The sequence below is a fragment of the Colobus angolensis genome, unplaced genomic scaffold (assembly GCF_000951035.1).
Source record: "Colobus angolensis palliatus isolate OR3802 unplaced genomic scaffold, Cang.pa_1.0 Scaffold20, whole genome shotgun sequence".
NCBI lineage: Eukaryota > Metazoa > Chordata > Mammalia > Primates > Cercopithecidae > Colobus > Colobus angolensis.
The window spans coordinates 15,235,117-15,259,633 of NW_012115155.1; the positions used below are offsets into that span (position 1 = coordinate 15,235,117).

The 24,517-nt window shown below is 33.5% G+C and overlaps 1 protein-coding gene across 1 annotated transcript in view; it reads right to left on the minus strand.

Moving 5' to 3' along the window:
* The window catches only part of LOC105511570 (inactive dipeptidyl peptidase 10), a 186,989-nt gene that overhangs the window by 8,756 nt on the left and 153,716 nt on the right, over nucleotides 1-24,517 (minus strand). Inside the window, exons 16-17 of the mRNA XM_011941728.1 lie at nucleotides 18,205-18,399; nucleotides 17,468-17,522 (exon numbers count right to left, since the gene is read on the minus strand). Of these exons, the coding sequence (XP_011797118.1) occupies nucleotides 17,468-17,522; nucleotides 18,205-18,399 (250 nt within the window). The remainder of the gene's footprint in view (nucleotides 1-17,467; nucleotides 17,523-18,204; nucleotides 18,400-24,517) is intronic.

Below are 24,517 nucleotides of genomic sequence, written 5' to 3' on the forward strand. Positions count from 1 at the left end.
GACGGAGTCTCCCTCTGTCGCCCAGGCTGGAGTGCAGTGGTGAGATCTCCGCTCACTGCAAGCTCCGCCCCCTGGGTTCACACCATTCTCCTGCCTCAGCCTCCCGAGGAGTAGCTGGGACTGCAGGCGCCTGTCACCATGCCCGGCTAATTTTTTTGTATATTTAGTAGAGACGGGGTTTCACCGTGTTAGCCAGGATGGTCTAGATCTCCTGACCTCGTGATCCACCTGCCTCGGCCTCCCAAAGTGCTGGTATTACAGGCGTGAGCCACCGTGCCCGATTTGTTTTTCTCTTGTTAATCTGCCTTTTGTTACAGTGAATCTTGGCAAAAAACTCATGAAGAGTAAAGGAGAAAATTGTCTTCTCCTCTATATTTCACACAACTAAGTGTTGGAAAGCAATGGGATATAATGAATAATGTTCCCAGATAGATGAGTTAAATTATTGTTTGAGTTTAATTTTGAATACCCTCTTGAAATGTTTTTTAAGAAATCAAGATGTCCAGGTTTCTTTTGTAGCCCATGATCTGACTAGAAAAGTTCCAGAAGAGATTTTAATAACTACAGTGATGCTGAAAAAAGGAAATGACCTACTGTGTTATCTGTTTCAGAAATTAATTTTCAGCCCTACTCTCAGTAATGTACTTTATGCTATTGGAAATCAGAACATCTTGGGAGGTATTAAAAAATATTAATATTCAGGCCTCAATCTCAGAAATTCTGATGCAATTTGTTCGTGATGAAGTCTACTTTTGAAAGATTTTCAGATGACTCAAGTGTGGTCCAGGTTATAGTTTTATTGTCGTTGTCACTAAACTCTTGAAGTAAGAAATAATTTCACTTATGTGTATTTGGAGCATCACTTAAAAATTGGTACATAAAAGTTCAAAATGCAGTCATTACTGAATGGACTAAGATAATATATATTATTCTGGTACTGGAATATTTAGGTAGTACTCAGAAGTTTGAGCAAAGCTCTAACAATTAGTAACTAAAGGAAAGAAAATTATCCTTTATAGATATAAGCCACCTTAAAGTGCCCTTGCTCATTCTCATTGAGAGAGACAGCCTTAGGCCAGCAACATTTGGAAGTAGCACATTTTAAATGTTACCTTAGGTAGATAAATGTATTAACCTACCTAAGAAAGAAGAATAAAAGGGCGGGGAAGCTATGCAAAGCAAGAAAATAAATAACTAAAGGCTGAATATCCCTTATCTGAAATGCTTGGAGTCAGAAGTTTCAGATTTTGAATTCTTTTAAAATTTAGGGATATTTACCGATACATAATGTGTTATCTTAGGGATGAAAACTTAAGTCTAAACATGAAATTAATATATGCTTTAATATACCTTATACACACAGCCTGATAGTAATTGTATACAATATTTTTAGTAATTTTGTGCATGAAACAGCTTTGATGGCATTTTTGACTGTGACCCTTCACATAGGGTCAGGTGTAGAATTTTCCATGTGTGGCATTATGTCAGTGTTCAAAACATTTTGGATTTGGAGCATTTCAAATTTCAAATTTTCAGATTAGGTACATTGAACCTGTATCATAAAGCAAAAGTGGAAACAGCTCTTGAAAGTCTTGGCCCTAGAGGGAGCATTTCCAGTATATTGTTCCTAGCTCTCTGTCATAAAGATGGGCAAAGGCTGTTGCAGCCAAGAGATTTCAAGTATTTCCCATAGGCAAGACTCTTCGCATAGTGAGGAATGCATCACACATCTTAGTTGATGCATGCAACTTTTCTGGTTCTATTAGCAATACCATGATGGCCAAGCAAACTTTCAGCTGATTATGATCTGTTTGTTTATATAACCTGAAAACATTGACAGAATCGTAGTATGTCTGAATAATGAATATTCCAGTCCATAAAAGCATATGTTACATTTAAATGATACATATAAGTTGACATTACATGTTTCTGTTGCTTTGTTTTGTTTTATTTATCTCAGTTTCACATGTCTCTCATAGCCTGATTATCTCCAGGAATCAAGAATACTGCCTTCCAAAGGAGGGGTGGATCCCAGAACAATGCTTCTTAACTTGTAAGTTAATTCAAATCACTTGAGAGTGTTGTGAGCATACAGATTCAAATTCAGTAGACCTGGGGTGGGACCTAAGATTTTGCATTTTTAATAAACTTCAGGGGACCGCTATGCTGCTGATGTATGTTACATACAGCAAGTTATTACTGCATAATTGTATAATAAAGATGCCTACCGGAAACATCTTCTTAGTTCCAGCCAACATTCCCTAGATGAGTGAAGCTTTTAAAAAAAAAAGTGCCAGTGCTTCCCCCCACCCACATTCAGTCACAATCTGTGGAGAATGGGCACCTGATGGATCTCCCCATGTGATTCTTCAGTGAAACCAGGATTGTCAATTATTGCTAGCTATACAAGAAGTTATATTTTACTATTTTTGTAAATATGAAAATTTGGCATTTAATTAAGCCAAATATTTTCTAAGTCTTAATGATAAATGATAATAAAAGCTGTTGAATAAAATTCTATTTATAGCATTTAAAATTGAACCACAAATGCTTCTTTAATTTATTTTTAAGCAAAAATCAACACTGGCAGAAACTAGAATAATTTTTTTTTTTTTTTTTTTTTTGACATGGTCTCGCTCTGTCACCCAGGCTGAAGTACATGGCACAATCTCTGCTCATTGCAACCTCTGCCTCCTGGGCTCAAGCAATCCTCCCACTTCAGTCTCCTGAGTAGCTGGGATCACAGCTGCGTGCCACCATGGCCAGCTAATTTGTGTACTTATTTGTACAGATAGGTTTTGCCATGGTTGCCCAGGCTAGTCTCCAACTCCTGGGCTCAAGTGATCCACTCGCCTTGGCCTCCCAAAGAACTGGGATTACAGGTGTGACTCACCAGCCCCATCTGAAAATAAATTAAATTTTAATGGCTCGCCTTCCTCTCACCCGTTTTATACGTATTCACAGAATGCAAGAATATATCACAAAAGAGTTTTTGGAAAATTTACTTCAGAAGAGGGCAAAAATAAGATATAATTTCTAGGTAGATATAAGATCATGCTTTCAACTTTCAAAACAACGTATATCATCGGGTAGGTTAAAAAATGGGAATCACCATATTGTCTGTAGTAAATTAGAGGCTATTTTTGATTTAATAAAGATCAAAAACTTCCATCATCAGTGGAAGCTGCTCTGTTTCCATTGTGTATTTTATTGGTCTCCCAGTGATCAGCTTTTGCTATTCATTAAATTGTTTTGTCATTCTCATTTGCCAAGCATTTTAGCATTACTGACAAAATTTTAACAAGTTTATGTTATTTTTAAATTTAATTTAGTAAACCTAAAATATAGGAATGTTTCCTTAGAATTTTCCTTCTTAAAAAAAATATACCCATGATGTAGGAAACTACATTCCATAGATAGAAGCAGAGGTGGGGTCTGCAATGCCATTCACTCAAAATTTATGTTTGCAGTGGTCCCAGGTTTTCAGATCATCTTTAAGTGACTTTATGAATATAGTAAAAGGGATACACTGACAGACTGAGATTTAAAAAGAAGTTATTTGGGCTGGGCATGGTGGCTTAAGCCTGTAATCCCAGCACTTTGGGAGGCCGAGGCCGGTGGATCATGAGGTAAAGAGTTGGAGACCAGCCTGGCCAGCATGGTGAAACCCCGTCTCTACTAAAATTACAAAAATTAGCCAGGTGTGGTGGCGTAATCCCAGCTACTCAGGACACTGAGGTAGAATTGCTTGAACGTGGGAGGCAGAGGCTACAGTGAGCTGAAATCGCACAACTGAACTCCAGCCTGGGCAACTGAGCAAGACTCTGTCTCAAAAAATAAAAATAATGAATAAATAAATAAATACATAAAGAAGTGATTTGTGCAAACTTGTGTAATTCTTTCTGAACCACTTCACTTGTGGTACACCATGAATTAATTTGAAATAAAGAATTTTATAAATACAAGATAAATTTTATTACACTGTATTATTTTGCATTAAAACTATTAATTCGCTTAACATAATCATTCACATTTTATCACAATACTTATAATCCTGCCTTGAAGCAGAATCTTAATCCTTCCTCAAGGAGGCAGGATCTTAATTCTAAGGATAATGTATACTGAAGCTTTAAACCTTAGAAGTGACTGGAGCTGGTCTCAAACACTGAGAGGCCCTCCCTCAATTGAAAAGATACAAAACTTTAAATCACAAATAATTACCTCCCTAAGTAAAGTTTTAAGCTTCCATATTCATTTACATTTTTAAATTTCTATTGTTTTCCCTAGATATCCATAGTTCTTATCTCCTTACATTGCCTTCTCTTAGTTCAAACATGATCTCCTAGTGATACCTTTCCTTACTTCCAATCTAAATTTGCCACATTAGCTCTAATCCTGGCCTCCTTATTTATCTCTCTTCTTCATTTTTTTGGAATCAAACTCTCACCACCTGACATTTTATATATTTCACCAATTATGTTTAGTTTACATGTTTTCCATATAGCTCTCCTCACTGAACTAAATTCAATAAAGAAAGATTTTTCTTCTGTTCTTTGACCACTGTATTTCCAACACTTCAAAAAAAGTGCGGGGCACACAGTGCACATTCAATAATGTTTGTTGGATGAATTAATTTTTGGTAATTACAGTTACGTCAGTTCTAAAAAAATGTTTATAAGACAAACTTAATTTCAGTTCTTGTGATAATTTTTTTTTTTTTAATTTTATTTTATTTTTTTTTTGAGACAGAGTTTCGCTCTTGTTGCCCAGGCTGGAGTCAGTAGCATGAATTGGACTCACTGCAACCTCCGCCTACTGGGTTCAAGTGATTCTCCTGCCTCAACCTCCTGAGTAGCTGGGATTACAGGCACTCGCCACCACACCCAGCCAATTTTTGTTCTTTTTCTTAGTAGAGATAGGGTTTCACCATGTTGGCCAGGCTGGTCTCGAACTCCTGACCTCAGGTGATCCACCCCCTCCACCCCCCTCGGCCTCCCAACGTGATGGGATTACAGGCATGAGTCACTGCTCCCCGATGTGATTACTGTTTTCAAGGAAGCTATGTCAATAACATTTTGCTTCTAGGAATTTTGTTTTATATTTAGCACTTACACAGAATTCTTAAAAGAAAAAAGAATAAAATTATTATATATTAAATGACGTTAGGTCCTGAGGATAATTATTCAAACTAAAGTGGCTTAATGTCTTCAATCAAGTCATACTCATAATTACTAAGTAATAAACACATGGCCAGTTAAAAGCTACATATGCTATTATCATAACCTTTCCATTATCCCAACAAGCTAGTTAGAAAATAACACTGAGAAAATGACACCATTTGCAATAAAAATTAAAACACACAAATAATAAGCAATACTTAGAAATAAAAACAGCAGGAAAGAGATTTGGCATATTTTAAGAAAGCTATAAAATTCTGCTAGGGTATATAAAAAAAGAAATAAAATAAATGTACTGTGCATATTGTCTGACTCAGATGAAAGCTACACCTTGTGACTATTTTAATTCTTAAATTATTATAACTGTTGAAACAAATTTTAATTAAAAAAATTCCAGTTGAATATTTGGGGGAATTTGAAAAAAACAAAGATAATAGGACAGGTGAGCCAAGAATATTTTCAAAGAGAGAAGAGTGAAAATGTCTTTTAAAAATATTAAAATGAGTTATAATGAAGCATGTTATCATTGAAAGACTGTAAGATTAGCATGAGAACAGAAAGACAGAATTCAACAGAAATAAACCCTGAAATGAATGAGAACTTAATACTTAGTGGGTATCACTGTTAATGATTTTGATTTAGTCAACCAATGGAGCTAGGAAACTGGCTAGCTCTTTGAAACTATATAAGTAAATTCTCACCATCCATCACAAGTGTTATGCATCTCTCTCATCTCTATTAAACTCAGATAAATAAAGAGAAAACATAATAAATACTCATTTAGCCTTTTGATAGATACAGGACATCTAAATAATAAAATCACTAGAAAAAATTACCCAAGAAATCATTTGAGAAGAGTTTGCTAAGTTTTGGAATCTCAGTTTTTTGATTCATCTCATGTAAATTTTAACAAAATTCAAGAAGCTGAAGAAATATTTCAAACAAGTGTGAATGCAGACTGCTATCTTTAAAATAGCAAAATCTTAGTATGTCAACAAGGAAACAAATACATGTTCATATATACCAGAAGTCAACATAAACTAAGCATATATAATGGGTAAATAGACAATCCAAAAAGAGATATATAAAATGGTTAATAAACATACAATTTATTTTATTTAAAAGTATATAATTCTAATGTGATGAAGCAACAGAAATGAGATTTATCCTCCCACATGAAATAACTAAAAATATAGACAAAATATATGAAATAGAAGTTTTTAGGACTTTGGACATTGAGCGATGAAGGACGCTGATACCTGAATGAAGAGAAACAAACACATCAATCCTAGGATTGTTACAGCTTGCTACCTTGAAGAATGAAGTTGAGGCATAGCACAACTATCTGAAATGGAACATACAAAGAAATACGTGCTTTTTAAGAAAAGTTTTAAAAGCATATTAGTCAGCTTGGGGCAACTTCAAGTAGCCCAATCTACATATATTTATAATCCCTGAAAAAGTGGACCACAAAAAAATATTTGGAGTAATAATAACTAAAAGTTTTCCAAATTTGTTAAAAACACTTAACCTAGAAGGTTAAGAAATTCAATAAACTGAAGTGTAAGACATATGAAGAAAACTATACCAAGGCATATCACAATGAAATTCATTAAAATTAATCATAAAGAAAAGTTATTAAAAGCATCTAGACAGAAAAGATGCATTGTACACAGAAGAACAAAGTTAAGAATGATGGCATATTCTTATTGAAAAAAATGCAAACCAGAAGGTAGTGAACATCTTTACAGTATAGAATAAGAGATGTCAACCTTAAATTTTTTGACTAGAAAATAATAAAATATTTAAAAGATTAAAGTGAAATAAAGACACATTAGACCTGGAAGAATATATTACTTGCACACCTGGAGTAAAAGGTAATTTAAAGGATGTTCTTCAAGCAGAAGAAAAAGTGAGACTAGGGGGAAATCTGTATCTACACAAAGAAATGATGAACACTGAAATTGGTAGTTATATGGGTAAATATACAAACATTTAAACACTGTATTTAAATTTGTTTAAAAATAACTCACTTTTAGGCTGGGTGCCGTGGCTCATGACTGTAATCCCAGCACTTTGGGAGGCCGACGCTGGTGGATCACCTGAGGTCAGGAGTTTGAGACCAGCCTGGCCAACACGGTGAAACCCCCATCTCTACTAATAATACAAAAATTAGCTAGGCGTGGTGACCCACACCTGTAATCCCAGCTACTGAGGAGACTGAGGCAGGAGAATCGCTTGAACTCGGGAGGTGGGGATGGTAATGAGCCGAGATCACACTACTGCACTCCAGCCTGGGCAACAGAGCGAAACTCCATCTCAAAAAAATAAAATAAAATAAAAATAAAAATAACTGACTTTTAAATGCAAAAATTATAACAATGTATTTTGGGATTTATAACATGTAGCATAAAATGTATGATAACTATGGCATAAAGGTTGGAAATAGAGAAACAGAAGTATACCACTGTTGAGCTCATATACATACACACACACACACACACACACACACACACACACAGTTGCCCTCCTCTGATATATCCCATTTCATATATATGTACATGGATATATATATAATATGCATGTGTATATATGTACACATACATATATAAATACATACATAAATACTGGCCTGTTGACAGCTCACTGCCTTGAAGAGTGAAGTAAAATAATAATATCACAGGAGGACAACTTTAAATAGTTAAAAATATACATTATAAGCCACAAAGGAAACATCAAAATAATGCAAAAACTAGTTATAATTAACAAATAACAAAGCAAATTTAATTATTAAAAATGCTCTTTTAATATAAAGCACACTAGACAAAATTTTAAAGAAACTAAAAGCAGAAGAAATGGAAAGTGTATGGCAAGATGATAGACTTTAATGCAACAATAACAATGATAATATTAAAAGTGAAAGAGCTAAATACATTATTTAAAATTTAGAGATTTAACATGCAGAGTCTGTCAGATTGAGTAAAAAAGCAGGACCCAACACTTTGCAGCCTATAAGAAACACACTTTAAATATAAATACATAATACATAAATATAAATACATAAATACATAAAAAGAAAAATAATGGAGTAAGATTTATAACATGTTTACAATAATCAAAAGAAAGATGGAGTGGCTGTATTAATATCTGACAAAAAATATTTCAAAGGAAATAATATAACCAAAAATAAAATTGCCCAGACTGGAGTGCAGTGGCATAATTTCTGCTCACTGTAACCTCTGCCTCCTGGGTTCAAGCAATCCTCCTGCCTCAGCCTCCCAAGTAGCTGGGATTACAGGTGCCTACCACCATGCCCAGATAATTTTTGTATTTTTAGTAGAGATGGGGTTTCACCATGTTGGCCAAATTGGTCTTGAACTCCTGACCTCACGTAATCTGGCCACCTAGGCCTCCCAAAGCACTACAGGCGTGAGCCACCATGCCCGGCCAAGAAGGTCATTTCTTAACAAAAAAGAGGCTAACTAATCAAGAGGAAATAATGATCCTAAGCATGTATGTATCTATACAATAAAAGAGTATGGAAATACATGAAGCCAAAACTGATAGAACTGAAAGCAGGAAAAGGCAAACAGACAATTATAGCCTTTAAATAAAAATGACAGGAAGTCGTTGTTTTGAACTAAGCTACTGCACTAGGCTCAACAGACCAGACTAAAAATCAAAATGGAGCTACTCATGCTGACTTTCCATGTCACCAAACCCAAACTGACTTGTTACTTGACCTTCCTAGAAAGCAGTAGTCAGAGGTTAACAGCCTAATTTCCCAAACAGGCCAGTTTCAATCAGGATGATAATGAAGTTTCCTCTGCTTTAATACTAACAACAAAGTGTAACCTCAAGTGACCTGATGTTAACCAGTTATTTTTTCTACTGTTCCTGCTTTATAAGGAAAGCAACTTTGAAATAACCAATCTGCTTTTTATTTTTTATTACTTCTTTCTTTAATTCTTTTCTATCTATAAAACCAGCCTCTTCTGCCCAGCTCATTGGGACACTTTTTCTATTTTATGGAACGAAGTGTTGTACATTCTAGAACTGCAAATAAAGCAATTAAGATTTTTAGACTAAATTGTTGTAGTTTTGCCTTACAGCATAGCCAAAGATTTCAACACCCTCTTTCATTAGCTGATAGAAAAAGTAGACAGAAAATCAGTAAAGAAACAAAAAGCTTGAATAATATATTCAATCAACTTGACTTCATTGATATTTATAGAACATTCTATGTGGTGAAACTGAGGTAAAGACTTTAAGAATAGGAAAGGTTTGAATTGGAGTTTGAAAAAAGGATAAAGTTTGGATATCTAGAGGGAGAGGGAATTCCAAATTAAAGAAAGATTATGAAATAAGTTCAATTCAAATGTCTCTGCAACAAAAAATCAAATAAAACTGAACTACCTTGACAAAGCATACAGTCTGACTTAGAAAAGAAAGCAGAAAACAAATGAATGTAATACATTACATACTGGTATAATAATTTCAAGAAGCTACTAAAAAGTGTTCTATGAGTACACAGGAGAGAATAGTATTTGCTAGTGGGAGAGACTGAACGGATGGTTAATGTCAGGCCTCTGAGCCCAAGTCAAGTCATCGCATCCCCTGTAACCTGCAGGTACATGCCCAGATGGCCTGAAGTAACTGAAGAATCACAAACTAAGTGAAAATGCCCTGCCCGGCCTTAACCGATGACATTCCACCACAAAAGAAGTGAAAATGGCCGGTCTTTGCCTTAAGTGATGACATTACCTTGTGAAAGTCCTTTTCTTGGCTCATCCTGGCTCAGAAAGCTCCCCCACTGAGCACCTTGTGACTCCCACTCCTGCCCACCAGAAAACAACCCCCCTTGACTGTAATTTTTCTTCACCTACCCAAATCCTATAAAATGGCCCCACACTTATCTCCCTTCGCTGACTCTCTTTTCGGACTCAGCACGCCTGCATCCAGGTGATTAAAAAGCTTTATTGCTCACACAAAGCCTGTTTGGTAGTCTCTTCACATGGACGCGCATGACAGTTAATGGAGGAAGGGACACCTGCATAGGGCTTAATAAGAGAATTCTAAAGCAGTATGTAGGCTAGAGGCTGTTAGAAAAAAAAGTAAAAAGGCATGAACAAAGATACTGAAGTAGAAAGGTAGAAGGCATGCTTATAATCAAAGAGATTTCAGTTAAACTATATTGCAGAAAGTGCAGTTGGAAATAAAATAAAATAACAGTAAATACAATTGAAATATCATTAGGACCGATTTTACATAATAGTTTCAACTTTTAGAATTTAGTGAATACTTGTGAAATATTGAAATAAAATTGCATGTAAAAAGACAAAAGTTGACATCTATGCTTTTATACTGAATGAAGTTTGTCTCTTCTCTTTTCCTCTAGTATCCATGAATATAGGTTTAGAAGGTAATTAATTTAATCAATGCTTTCCTGGTGTTCACAGGACTAACATTTTAATACATAGAAAACAGGTAGTAATATTGTCTAAAAAATATATATTGTTTGACCAAAGAATATTCTTAGAAATACTATCACTCTATTCCTTAATCACTTTACATCATTAGAGAACAAAGATTAGAATGGATTAGAAAGATTTGGAACCAACCCAAATGCCCATCAATGATAGACTGGATAACGAAAATGTGGCATATACACACCATGGAATACTATGCCGCCATAAAAAAGAATGAGATCATGTTCTTGGCAGGGACATTGACGAAGCTGGAAGCCATCATTCTCAGCAAACTAACACAGGGACAGAAAACCAAACACTACATGTTCTCATTCATAAGCAGGAGTTGAACAATGAGAACACCTGGACACAGGGAGGGGAAAATCACACACTGGGGCCTGTCATGGGGTGGGAAACAAGGGAAGGGAGAGCATTAGGACAAATACCTAATGCATGTGGGGCTTAAAACCTAGAAGACGGATTGATAAGTGCAGCAGACCACCATGGCACATGTATACCTACGTAACAAACCTGCATATTCTGCACGCGTATCATGGTACTTACAGTAAAATTTTAAAAAATTAAAAAATGAAAAGAATGTGCCTCACAGGCATCCCCAAATCCCAACTCCTTATTAAATATTTCCATACTCAAAAACAAAAAATTAAACTAAACAAATTATATACACAACAAAAACATTGAGCATTTTTAAAAATTTCATAATTTCAGCTTTATGGAGGTGTATATATATCAGTATGATATATCTCAGAATGTAAGTTTAGTTTTTGCTGCCAAAGTCCATAATAATGAATGAAATTATTTAGCTAGCTATCCAGATATAGATATATATCACCATAAAAACATGGTAAATCTTAGATCAAAAGGAGGAAAAGCAGAACCTGGAAATTCATTCAAATATTAGTGAGTGTGAAGAAAAGAAGTTGCTAGAAATTGCAAATTCCTAGAACTAGAGCTGCCAATCATTTTTCCTTTCCTTGAGGGAATATCTCAAATGAATCACATCACTTTTTACATTGAGATTTAATTTAGCCTAGAATCTTACAAGGTAGACTTGTTTTAGCCTCATTGATGAGAACACAACATATTTATGGCAGTTTCTTTTCCAGCATTAGGTGAAACAGATACTCCACTTGGTCCCTCAACTAAAGATTACCAAAGTAAAACCAACCAACCAACCAAACAAATAAAACACAAATATAAACTGGTGGCTTTAAAAAATGGCACAACCCCAAACACTAAAAATCAAGCTCATAAACCCACAAAAGCCAAATATAAACTGAAAGCTGGAAACTTGAAAAGTAAAGAAAGCATAAAACCAATGTTTTATTCACATGCTAAAGACTTTGACGTTTTGTTCTAATGGCTTCATTGGTGGATGGGGTAAACAAAATCCACAATGGATCTAATGGAGACCCTAAATAAATCTAGATCCCAAAAGCATTGTCTAAATGTGATAAAAATAAACATGTTGCATAAAACAGATTGGTGAAATGTGTTGTTTTTTATTCCTGCTATGAGCTTGTACTGAGCTCATAATAAATAATTAATCTTGACTAAAAATTTGAGCTGTAAGTCTACACTTGGATTTGTGGTCCCAATTCAGCATACACAATTAAATATAAAACATTATACATAAATACAAAAGGAACAAAAGCATCAAAGAATTCCCATAGATAAAATTCCAAGAAAGATAAGCTCATCTACGAGTAAATAAATAGTACATAAGGAAAAGTATCACCATGACTGAGAGCCAGCAGAAAAAAGAGGCAAGAGAAACTGATGCTCAAAAATAAAAGATATTTGTTTAATAAGATGTAAAATATCAGATAATGATGTTAAATATATCTTACAAAATACACATCAGCAAAGCAAGAGTTAAAATATAGCTAAACATTTTGATAGAAAGCTCAGTGAAACTTCTAGTTACAATTTTTTTTTTTAATTTAAGCAACGAATATAGAAAACCATTAGTCACACATGAAGAGAGAATTATTGGACTATAGAAGCAAGTATGACACAGAATTAAATACCAAAAGGCACCAAGAAAAGTTTATAAAATAACCATGTTAAAGTGAGATTTTAACACATTTTTAATAAGAGTTCAAGGAGGATAAGAAGTTATGACAATATTCTAATAGAAAATTAATAATTTTCTAAAATTGACAACGCACCAAAATATGGATCCAGAAAATCCAATACAACCAAAACATGATCAATGAAAAAATATCTATAACTGTGCACATATTAGAAAAAAAAACAACAAAGAAAATTATCTTTTAAAAATATGAAAGCTTCAATATTGCTTAGATATCAGTTATCTCTAAGCCAGGTGATTTATAGATTCAATACAATTCACATAAGAAATCCCTATGGCATATTTTTCTTTAGAAATAATACAAAGTGATTCTAAAATTTATACAGAAATGTAATACATCTAGATGAGCCAAAAGAATTTTGAAAAAGAAGAAGATGGAAGAACTACCACTATTTGATTTTAAGATACTACTATCTGATGTTAAGATACGATGTAAGGATGAATTTTGTGGTATGTCGATTATATCTCAATTAAAAATGATGAAAAGGGGAAGGAAGGAATAGGTTTGCAGTTGTGACATGCTTTCTGTGATTTAGTACATTTTAATATGAAAGTGAAAGTTGCACAGTCTGAATGGTCAACAAATCAGTTATGTTAAAATATATCTATACGAAGCAATAAACACATGAAAAGGTGTCCAGTATTATTAGTTATCAGTAAACCACAAATGAAAATAAAATAAATCTCTCTATTCATCAATTGTGAATGATTTAAAGAGACTGATGATATTAAGTGTTGGCATAAATGTAGAATAAATGAAACTCTTCTATATGGTTCCTATAAAATAAAATACAAAGTATGAGTCCTGTCAAAAAAGTATGGAAATTCCTTATACAGATAAACATGGAATTACTATGTGACTCAACAATTCTACTCTTATGTATTTATAAAAAAAATGAAAATACCTGTTTACAGAAAACAAGCATACAAATGTTTATAATAACTATATACAAAACTAAAAACAACACAAATGTTTATCCATAGGTGAATGGGTAAACAAATTATTTTATAAGTCATAGAAGACAATACTTCTCAGAAATATAATTGAACAAACAAAATTATATTTAGACAAAAGAATGAAAGAGAAAAAATAATCAATTCAAATAAATGGAAGACAGGAAAAATAATATGACAGATAATGGGCACATATAATGAAAACAGTAACATTTAAATTTGTCAGTAATTAGAAGAAATTTAAACGAATATAATCTTTGACCAAAACATAGAAATTGGCAAAAAGATAAAAACATATTTCTCTCTCTCTCTTTTTGTTTAAAGGGCATACCTAAATCATTAGGACAAGGACTGAAAATAATAAGATGGAAAGGCTGATAATAAGCACGTATCAATGAAAAAAGGCTGTCATAGTAATTTCAACATAAAAATAATCTTTAATGCAAAAAATTAATAGAGATAAACTTGGCCAATAAAAACAACAAAAGATTACATTTATCCAGAAGATATAATGATTCTGTAGTTGCAAGACTTGAATAATAATAGCCTTAATATACACTTAGAAAAATTAACTTAATAAGGAGAAATTTATGAGTTCACATTATAAAAGGATATTTTAATGCACTTTTCTCAGGACATAGTGAAAATAAAAAGTATATTATTTGAACATAAAAGTGGATATGTTTGATTAAATGGACATACATGTAACACTAACACTTTTAGGCACACATGGAAGTTTTAAAAATGTAAACTGATACAACCACTATGGAAAACAGTGTGGCAATTTCTTAAAGAACTAAAAGTAGAACTACCATTTGATCTAGCAATCCCACTACTGGGTATCTACCCAGAGGAAAAGAAGTCATTATATGAAAAAGATAATTGCATATACATGTTTATAGCAGTAAAATTCATAGTTGCAAAAAATGTGGAACCAGCCTACACGCCCATCAATCAACAAGTGGATAAACAAATTGTGACACACACACACACACACACACACCATGGAATACTATTCAGCCATAAAAATGAATGAAACATTGGCATTCACATCAACTTGGATGGAATTGGAGACCATTATTCTAAATGAAGTAAGTTAGGAATGGAAAACTAAACATAGTATATTCTCACTCATAAGTGAAAGCTAAGCTATGAGGATGCAAAAGCATAAGAATGATTCAATCGACTTTGGAGACTTGGGGGAAAGGGTGGGAGGTGAGTAAGGGATGAAAGACTATGCATTGGGTACAATATATACTGTTTGGCTGATGGGTGCACTTAAATATCTGAAACCACCACTAAAGAACTTACTCATGTGACTAAACATCACCTAGTCCCCAAAACTCTGTTGAAATAAAAAAACAATTAAAGAAAAAAAATCAATTCACTAAACATAAATTCCAGAACTCCAATAAGAAACTGATGGGCTCATAAAATGGCTGATCAGGATCAAGCAAAACAAAAAAATTAATTACACAAAATTAAATGATTGATAAAGATAAAAATTATTCTCTTCCTAACTCATAAATCAATTGATATTTCAAAGTATTTTTGTTATCCTGATCAATTTTTTTGGCCACAGTTCAATTATAGTCAATAAGTTACAGAAAAGTACCAAAAAATTGTTTCATTCAATTTGAAATAAAAATAAGAACAGTTCAGAAGACATAGACTTATCCTGACAAAGAGATATTTACACTAAATATTAATAAAAGTACTCTATATCTATACTAGTGAAAAATACCTAAGACAGCATCTCGAAGGGATTTTTAATTTAAATGCTTATATTTGAAAGGAAGAAGAAAAATTAATAAGCTGGACATTCAACTTAATCATTGATGAATAAAATGGATATAAAAAGTAGATGAAAAATAATAACGACAAGAATATAAACTAGTAAAGTAAAAAACAAAGATAGAGAATAACCAAGCCAGAAAATACAGTTCACTGAAAAAAAAGAGAGGGATGGAGGGGAGACAAAAAGGGAGAGCAGGAACAATAAAGGAAGAACGTGAGTGCAAATGAGAGCAAGACCGTGCCCTCGCAAAACCAAGAAGGCACTAGTAAGTCATAATAGAAATCAAAATGGGATATTACTGCCACAAGCGAAATGATTAAACATATAATAAGAGGATATTATATATTACTGTTTGTGTATATTCTTGAAAAGTTATATAAGTGAAAAAATATTCTTTTCAAAGTGCTAAAAGTGACTCCAGAAGAAATGAAACAAAATCTTGAGTCTTTTATTGATTACATAAATTTAAAAATTAAATAATTTTTTTAATCCCATAAAGAAAGCAATGGCTCCAAATGTCTTTATAGTCTAGTTCCAATTTTAAACAAATTTTCCCACGCAATCAGTATAGCAAGAACATTGTTTTCCAACCCATTTTATGAGTTTAGCATAACCTAATTCGAATCTGAAATCAGTATATTTCAAGAAAAAAAATCACAAAGTCTACTGAATCTTAAGATAAACAGTGTTTTTTTATATGCTGAGAAAGTCAACTTTTAATGTATAACTCAGTCACCGATATGCATATTTGTTGATTGACCTGGATTTTTTTTTTTCTATTTAAGATGAAGTCATTCATATTTTTACTTGTTTGTATCCTATGTCACTGTTTTAGTTTTCCAGAGTCATTTGTTCTGAGGCACATCAAGTGTACAATGATGATTTGGGGAAAAAGTTTTGAACTTATAAATGTGAAGTCTACAATGTTATTTTTCCATGGTTTCTAGGCTCAGCTTCTAATTTCTCAGTGGCTGTGGAAGATCCTCTATCATCTCTGCCCAGTCTTCCTCTCATTCTTACTGCCTATTATTCTTCTAATAAAAGTCAACTACTTCATTTCATGTTCTCCACACATACTCCCCTTACTGACACTGTGCATTTGCATGAGACTTTTCCTTCTCCTCTACCTGCTGATCACAACCCAGCTCATGTTGCCGTTTTCCATGAGGCATTTTACAGCCCTTTGAATCTTCTCTAAATGTCCATGCATGTTTGTAAAAGCTTATTTGGTCCTTTATGCTTATTTATGTGTACAGTAAGTAGAACATTGAAATACATAAGCCCTAAACCATTTGTAAATTATTACATATATCAGGACTGTTAAGGAATAAAATGTTCCCTACTGCATGTACTTTTTTGTTTGTGTTAAAAACATATAACATAAAATTTACTCTACTAACCACTTTTAAACACACAGTTTTGTAAGTGTCAGGTATATATTTGTTTCTGTGAAACAGATTTCCAGAACTTTTTCATCTTGCAAGTATGAAACTCGACAAAAATTCCAAGAACTCTAATAAGAAATTGATGAGCTCATAAAATGGCTAATCACTAACTGAGAGCACCTTGCTGTCCTTTGCACTCAAATTCTTCCTTTATTGCTCTTGTTCTCCCTTTTTGTCTCCCTTCCATCCTTATCTTTTTTTTTTTTTTTTCAGTGAATTGTATTTTCTAGCTTGGTTGGTCTCTATTTATCTTTGTTTTTTACTTTACTAGTTTACATTTTTGTCATTATTGTATATCCATCATATATCTACTAAAAAACAACTTCCCTTTTTCCTCTCCCCTCAAACCCTAGCAACTTGCTACAGTGAGGTTTTCCATGTTAGTAAGTATGGAATTCCAGTCAATATGGAACTTATCTGTAACCAACTGGCCTCCTATGAATGTGTAACAGGATAGATAGATACACAGATATACTTAGAAAGGTAGATTCAGCATTTCTACTATTTACCTTTCCAAAAATGCTTAATCTTTTGGAGTCAATATAAGGCAGTTTCAGCAAAAATCTGCAATGAAAAAGAAAAACAATAGTTGTATCTTTGTAAGTTAAACACGTATATAAATGTATACTTGGCACGCATACATCCAAAACAATAGCTAATGACTAGAAATGCTTTACTAACTGTAGCTCTATTCATGTATAAGGGTCATATACTCCTAAATCTTGCTACTCAAAGTGATGGTCTGGTAGCTTGGTATCACCTGAAAGCTTGTTATAAATGCAGAAGCCTGGGCCCCATTCCATTCCTACTGAATCAACGTCTACATTTGAACCATATCATAACCGGTTTCTGTGTGCTATTATAAAGAACCCACTAACTTTCCTAGGTCACACATTCATGCCAGCATGGTAATGGTATCTGTGAAACTTCAAGAATTGTGATTAACTGAGGATATAACAGACATTGTGGATTACTGTAAACAAATAATATAGTGGTATAATTAAAATGTATCCTACTTTCATAAATCCAAAGTAAATTTTAATTCCAGAGGGGAAATATAAGAATTATTTTATTATACCACTAAGGGTGTCAGGTACTTGAAAAAAAATGAAATAGGCTTTACGATTAACTTACAAAATTGCTCAATCACTAAAATAGAAGCCTTGAGTCAGGGGGAGTAATATTACATGTACATACGTAGACTCTGTCATTATAGAAAACAGAAGAAAAATGTGCACCCACTTACTTCACAGCTGTTATTTGGTCCTTTACTTCTACTGAACCTAATCTTCGATGAATCTCCTGCAAAATTTTCAGACCCTGGAATCCACTTCCTCTGCCATCAAATCTTGCTACAATGACGTTATCCATGTCAATGAGTACTGAATCCCAGTCAATATGGAACTTATCTGTAACCAACTGGCCTCCTGGTTCTTCATCCCTGCAAATACCAACATATTGGACCAAAACAAGAGCAATTGAAAATCTGGTAGAAATTTTAGCTTTCATACTCACTAGTTAAGTAATGGGAAAGAACTGTGCTGGCTATTAAAATTTCTGTTAATTCTTGATGATAAACCTGAAGGTAAAAATACAATTTTCCTTTGTAAAATTATATTTTCCTCTGTAAAATTGTGTTTTCCTTTGTTAAATTGTAATTGAAAAGTTCCCTGAATGAAATGAAAGTATGACTTAACATTGTAGTAGAAATTAGTGTAGCTCATTTCTCAATGGGGAAAAAGGAAGAAAAATGGATAGTACTTTCCCAAAGGCATTTCTAAAGAATGACTGTCAAGTTGGTAGACAGGTCTATATTTACTGGATTTCTTCCAGAGTGTTTCAGAAATGTCTTGCAAATGGCTTCCAAGGGTTGAAGGGCCTGATAGCAGAACCAATTATGAAATAATTGATAATAATTTAACAGAAAATATACAACCATAAATAATGTTAAACTAAAAAGAAAACTACATTAGTATTTCCTGAATTGTTTTGTTTGTTTGTTTTTGTGGTGGAATTCTCACTGAGGAAAATTTAAACAAGCAGTGAGAAAAATTTCTTTTTTATCACTAAAGTTGACAGCAAGAAGCATAGACATATATGTTTGAAACATTTGAAAGCTAGAAGGAAAAAAAGACACACAAATAATAAAGCATGAATGTTTTTTCCAGAGGGAAAAGAAGGTTCAATTTTAAAATGTCAGCTTAAAAATTTTTATTAGTTTATTTTCTAGAACACGGTAAAAGTAAACAAAAATGAAACTCTGATACAATCACAGAGAGTGTCAAAGTTCATACCTAAGTATAGTTCCAACAGGCAGTTGTGCATGTGTAGATTTGAAGAGCATTCAAACATCCAACTCTAAAAGGATCTCCATTGTTAGTTGGGTAACCTGTGAGAAATTCCCACCCTACTCACTCTTCAAGGTAAAAACATCAAACTCTCCTGCCTTCCTCTTTTAAGAGCATGTAAATGTTTAACATTTACATGTAAATTTATGAGCACGTAAATGTTTAACATTTACATGTAAATTTATGAGCATGTAAATGTTTAACATTTACATGTAAATTTATAAACATGTAAATGTTTATCTAAAAGCCCCAAAACACAAACCATATCCAATAACAAGATTTTAGGTTATTAGATTCACTACAGCAAATAAACCTCTCAGCAACAAATGAAATCAAGCAGATACAGGGGTTGTGTGGGAGCGGTAAGTTACATAAAGAAGTAAATAGCGAATCAGACAAAACACAGAGCAACTAAAAATTATTAAAGGCTATTGGGAGCTGAATTGTGTTCCCCAAAATTTATATGTTGAATTCCTAACTCCCAGTCCCTTAGATTGTGACTATATTTGGAGATACATCCTTTAGAAAGGTAACTAAGTTAAAATGAAACCGTAAGGGTGGGCCCCAATCCAATGTGACTGGTGCCCATTAAAGAAGAGGAAATTTAGACACACAAGAGACCGCAGAGGTGCACAGGTACAGTGGGACTACCATACGAAGAGGTGCAAAGAGGGTGGTTGTCTGCAACTCAGGGAGAGCCCTCAGAAGTAACCAATCCTGCTGGCACACTGATCATTGATTTCTAGCCTTCAGAGCTGTGAGAAAATTAATTTCCATTGTTTAAGATACCCAGTCAGTGATATTTGATATTTAGTTATGGTGGTCCTAGCAAACTAATATAAATGCCTTCTGTGGTCTAAGCATTAAGATCCATTATGTCATACACTCTCTATTTCCAAAATTTAATAAACCTTTTGGGAGTAAGTTTTCTGTTATGTGGATTATGAGATGTATTATAGAGAAACACCATAAATAAACTGTGCCATAAAATTAATGAATCACAACTCTCCTCCATTCTTTTCTAAATCACTCATTTAATGGTGATCTTCAGTGATTAAATAGAAATATGCCTTGTCTTTCCATAGTGTTTGCAACCTAGATATTTTTTTCTTTTCTCTTATATTTTCTTTTAAAATGTATTTAGTTTATGCAACCTTGGCTCTTGATCAGATAATCTGAAATTTGTTACTACCCATGTCCCCAGGCTCTAACCTAGAATTCTAATGTCTTTATTCAGAAGTAAGCATGGAATTGCTGTTTTTTTTTTTTTTTTTCAGTTGCCCAGTTGATCCTGATAGAGCTTGTGTAACATTTCAGAACTAGCAGGAATCATCATGTCTAGCACAATTTCTAGTATGCGTAGGACACGGCCAATGCTTGTTGAAGTAGACCTTTTCAGGGAAAACAGACTCAGATGAAGTTTCAAATTGAAAGGCCTTAGAACCTGTCTTGAGATTACATAAAGACACTGTATTTTGAAGCTTGTGGATTTATTGCAAATATTTTGACTCACAAAGAACAGGTACCAAAGATTAACTTCACCTGTGAATACTAAGATGAGTAAAAATACCAAGGTTGAATCTCAACTTCACTATGAACATAGGCAAAAATAACTGAAACACTAGGACTCAGTCTGTGTCTATAATAATGGAAAACACTATCCTGTTTCCCTCAAAGACATCCTGTAAGCATTAATGGCATAAGGTATTTGAAAATACTTTATGAAGTATGATGAACAAAACCATGATTAGATTTATAGGACAATAAAAACTGTTTTTTACTATTTGATCTGAAGTTAATTTTGCTTATGTTGAGCATATTTCTTTAGAGTTACAGTTAAAAATGGAGAACTATGTAAAGAATTTTGGCTAGTTGTACAATAATTAAATGCACAGTATCTATGGATAAAGCATAATTGCTGTGTAATATGAGCTATTATGTCAAAGGTACTCTCATTTTCTAGTTGGACCAATGAAATTTAAAGCCTTACAAGGATATTTAAAAAAATGCAGTCAACAGAGCCTTGGAGATCAGCAGAGTGTCACTAACTTTTAAGGCAGGATTGTTCACCGTTAAACTCTGGCAGCAACGCTAAAGCAATGTAAAATGCTTTGTTTATTTAAAAGATATAACTTTCCAATTTATATATGACACATTGCCTTGTTCACAGCGATTTTAGAAATTCACAACTAAGTTATGTTTAGTTAAAATGTAACTAAGTCAGACATTTTATGGTAGGCAAATAAATTATTATAAGATACAGTTTAAAATAAGGTATAGTTTACAGACTTACAGTTAGTAAACGGCTACAAATTTTTTAAAACAAAACCTTCAATCCTGTACTCATTATTGTGACATCCATGGAAGAAAACTACATTGCGCTCTGTTGCTCTCTTCTCTAAATTGCCATTTGAAACTTTAACCTAGTCTTTCCAAGGTTTAAATGTTAGACCACGAAGTGGTATCAATTCATTATGAACCAAAGATTTTGAATCCATTTCTGTGATCTAATTGGGTGCTGTTTCTTTTCCTTTGGTGCACAGTATAGGCATATCTATTTCAACATACATTTAAAAGAACATGGATTATCATGCTAATCATTGACATTATAAGGGACAAACCAGGCATGTGCAGAAAAATGAGGGGCATTACTTGTTTACAAAATGTTGAGCAGAAAATACTAGACTTATAAATAAAGCTAAGCAAAGAGTACTTATTCCGTAAGGCAGGAATAGCAAAACATTTGGTGCTAGGGATGACCACAGAGGATGTACTACAGACAAATCATCTATCTTATAATAAATGGGTACCATGACTCGTGTGTGTATTGGCTGTGCAAGATTGCTGAGCTCCAATTGATTTAGTTATTTTTGTTTCTTTCTGAGTGTCTCCCTCATTTTCCTTCTACACAATTTTGCTTTTTTTATCTATCTCAGAAATCTTTGGGGATTCATAGTAGGAAGGGTGTTTCAAGGTTGAGAGTAGGGACATACAACTTTGTTGAAATTTGTGGTGAAAAGAACAATTCCATCTGTTTTAAGCAGTGAAAAGGTCACAGCAATATGAAACTTGTCTATTTCTTAACACAAGCAGCAGAGTCAAATTAAGACTGCAAACTTTTCTTAGAAGTTAAGGTCTTTGAGGGCAGAATCCTCATCTATTTCAATACCTTCAACACTGAATATGTCTGTATGGATGAGTTCACAATATAATAAAATATAGAAAAAAGGGAATAAAACAAACAATAGATTTTTAAAAAGACAGAACAAGCCACCTCTTTATGACATAACAAAATAATACACCAAAACTGGATTAAAGTGTAGAGATTTGTTCAAACTACATGTTTGATCGGGTTCACAAAGTGTTTCAATTAAATTCTAAAAAGAGGATTGAATTTATATTCAGAAGACTGAGGTTTTAGTCCTTGATTTCATTACCAATGTGCTGAGATACCTTGAGCAATTAATTGCTCTTTTTATTTTTATTTATTGTTTCCCTTGTTAAGTAATATTTGGTGGTAAATAGTTAAGATCACATATTATCAGGGCAGTACATTTTTAAAAGCTCTTATCCTTTTTGGTAAAGCTTTGGTTATAATAAAGAGACGGAAGAATATTATTCAACGAGAGGACTTCCCACTACCAGTCAAAAGCATGGCAGAATCTGTCAGTTGCTCATCTGTGTCGACTGGGGCAGTGGAAAGAGGGGACATAGAGAGAAGTGCTTTCTAGTCATCTCAGTTCATCGCTCTTTCAAGGCCTACAACAGGTTCACTCAGTTGCACGAGTACCTGTTTGAGAGCTAGAACCCTTGAGAACCAAGGGTTGCAATTTTATTGTAGGTATTATGAATTTAAAAAGAATGTGAAAGGAGGGGTAAAGAACAGAATAAAAATCAAGGTAAGGAAAAGGAAACAATATGCAAAGAACAATATTACCTTATATTCTAAAGGATAATCAATTATCAATGCTTCAATTTTATTCTTCATGAGAATTCATTTCAGGTAGAACATGAGAATAACATAGGATAGTATCTTTAAACAATATTTGCCTTGGTTTAATTAAAAATTTACTTTATAGAGACTTATAATTCATGATGATTTAGTTGCAGCATATCTAAAGTATAATGAAGTTTGCCCTCTTTCAAGCAGTATGTACACATAGATCCACATATTGGCTAAGGGCCTCTTGGGCCAATTACTTCTATTTATCTCTTCATTATTTTTAAATTTCTTCTCATAGATGGATTTTCCTACATGAAGAATGGCTGAATGAATTTTCTCATACACTGTATCTACTTCATCATGTAAGGAATTACATTATTTTTTTCCTACCAGAGAACTGTTTCTTGTCCACATTCCCATCTTCTTCCATTAGGGATATTGTTAATATAATCTTCAAATACCTCACCCTGGTTTATTTACAGTGTAACTTTTGGTTGAATTAATTTTTTTATAAGTCATAACCAGGAAAGCATTTGATACGATCAAGGTTGTTCATGCCGCTACCAAGACCCAATCTTCACCTGATAATGTATAGAAAATTCTGTTCATAAATTACATTCTCAAATTGCATTTATCTCCAAATCACTTGTACTCATCTGTTTTCATTCTCAGACTTTTGTCCATTGTCAAACCTTTAGAAAAATTACCTGCATTAATGACCTAGACCTTGTAAAGAAGTAAGCATGTCACTGTGAAAAGGTACAGGTGATAAGGGGATCAAATCAAACTGAGCTGAGCCCAAATCCAGTGGCTTTAGACACCTACGCCTAAGTTTGCTTTTAATTTGGTATAGAGGGTGATAATAGTATCCAGCCAGTAGAGTTATGGCAGGGATTAAATGAGATTCTATATGTAGCTCTGTAAAGTGCCTGGTCCTTGGTATAGGTGTTCAATATTATTAACCTAGTTCTGGATAACACTTTGGGACTTGATCTTTCACCTACCATTCCTCTTTTAGAAGCTGAGCCACCCAAATCTGGCTATATCTATGCAACTCTGCATCAATAATTCCTGTGCTCTTATTCAAGAACATAGTTTCTCAGGGAAGGTGGTTTTATATCATCAAAGAGTTTCTGATCTCTAGTCTATTTGCACAAATACACATAATTTTAAAATCTCTTTATTATTCTGATAGTTTCTATGTCACATAATCAAATCTTTGCTGACTTGAATTATAGTTATATAGCCATGCAAATGGAAAAGAAATA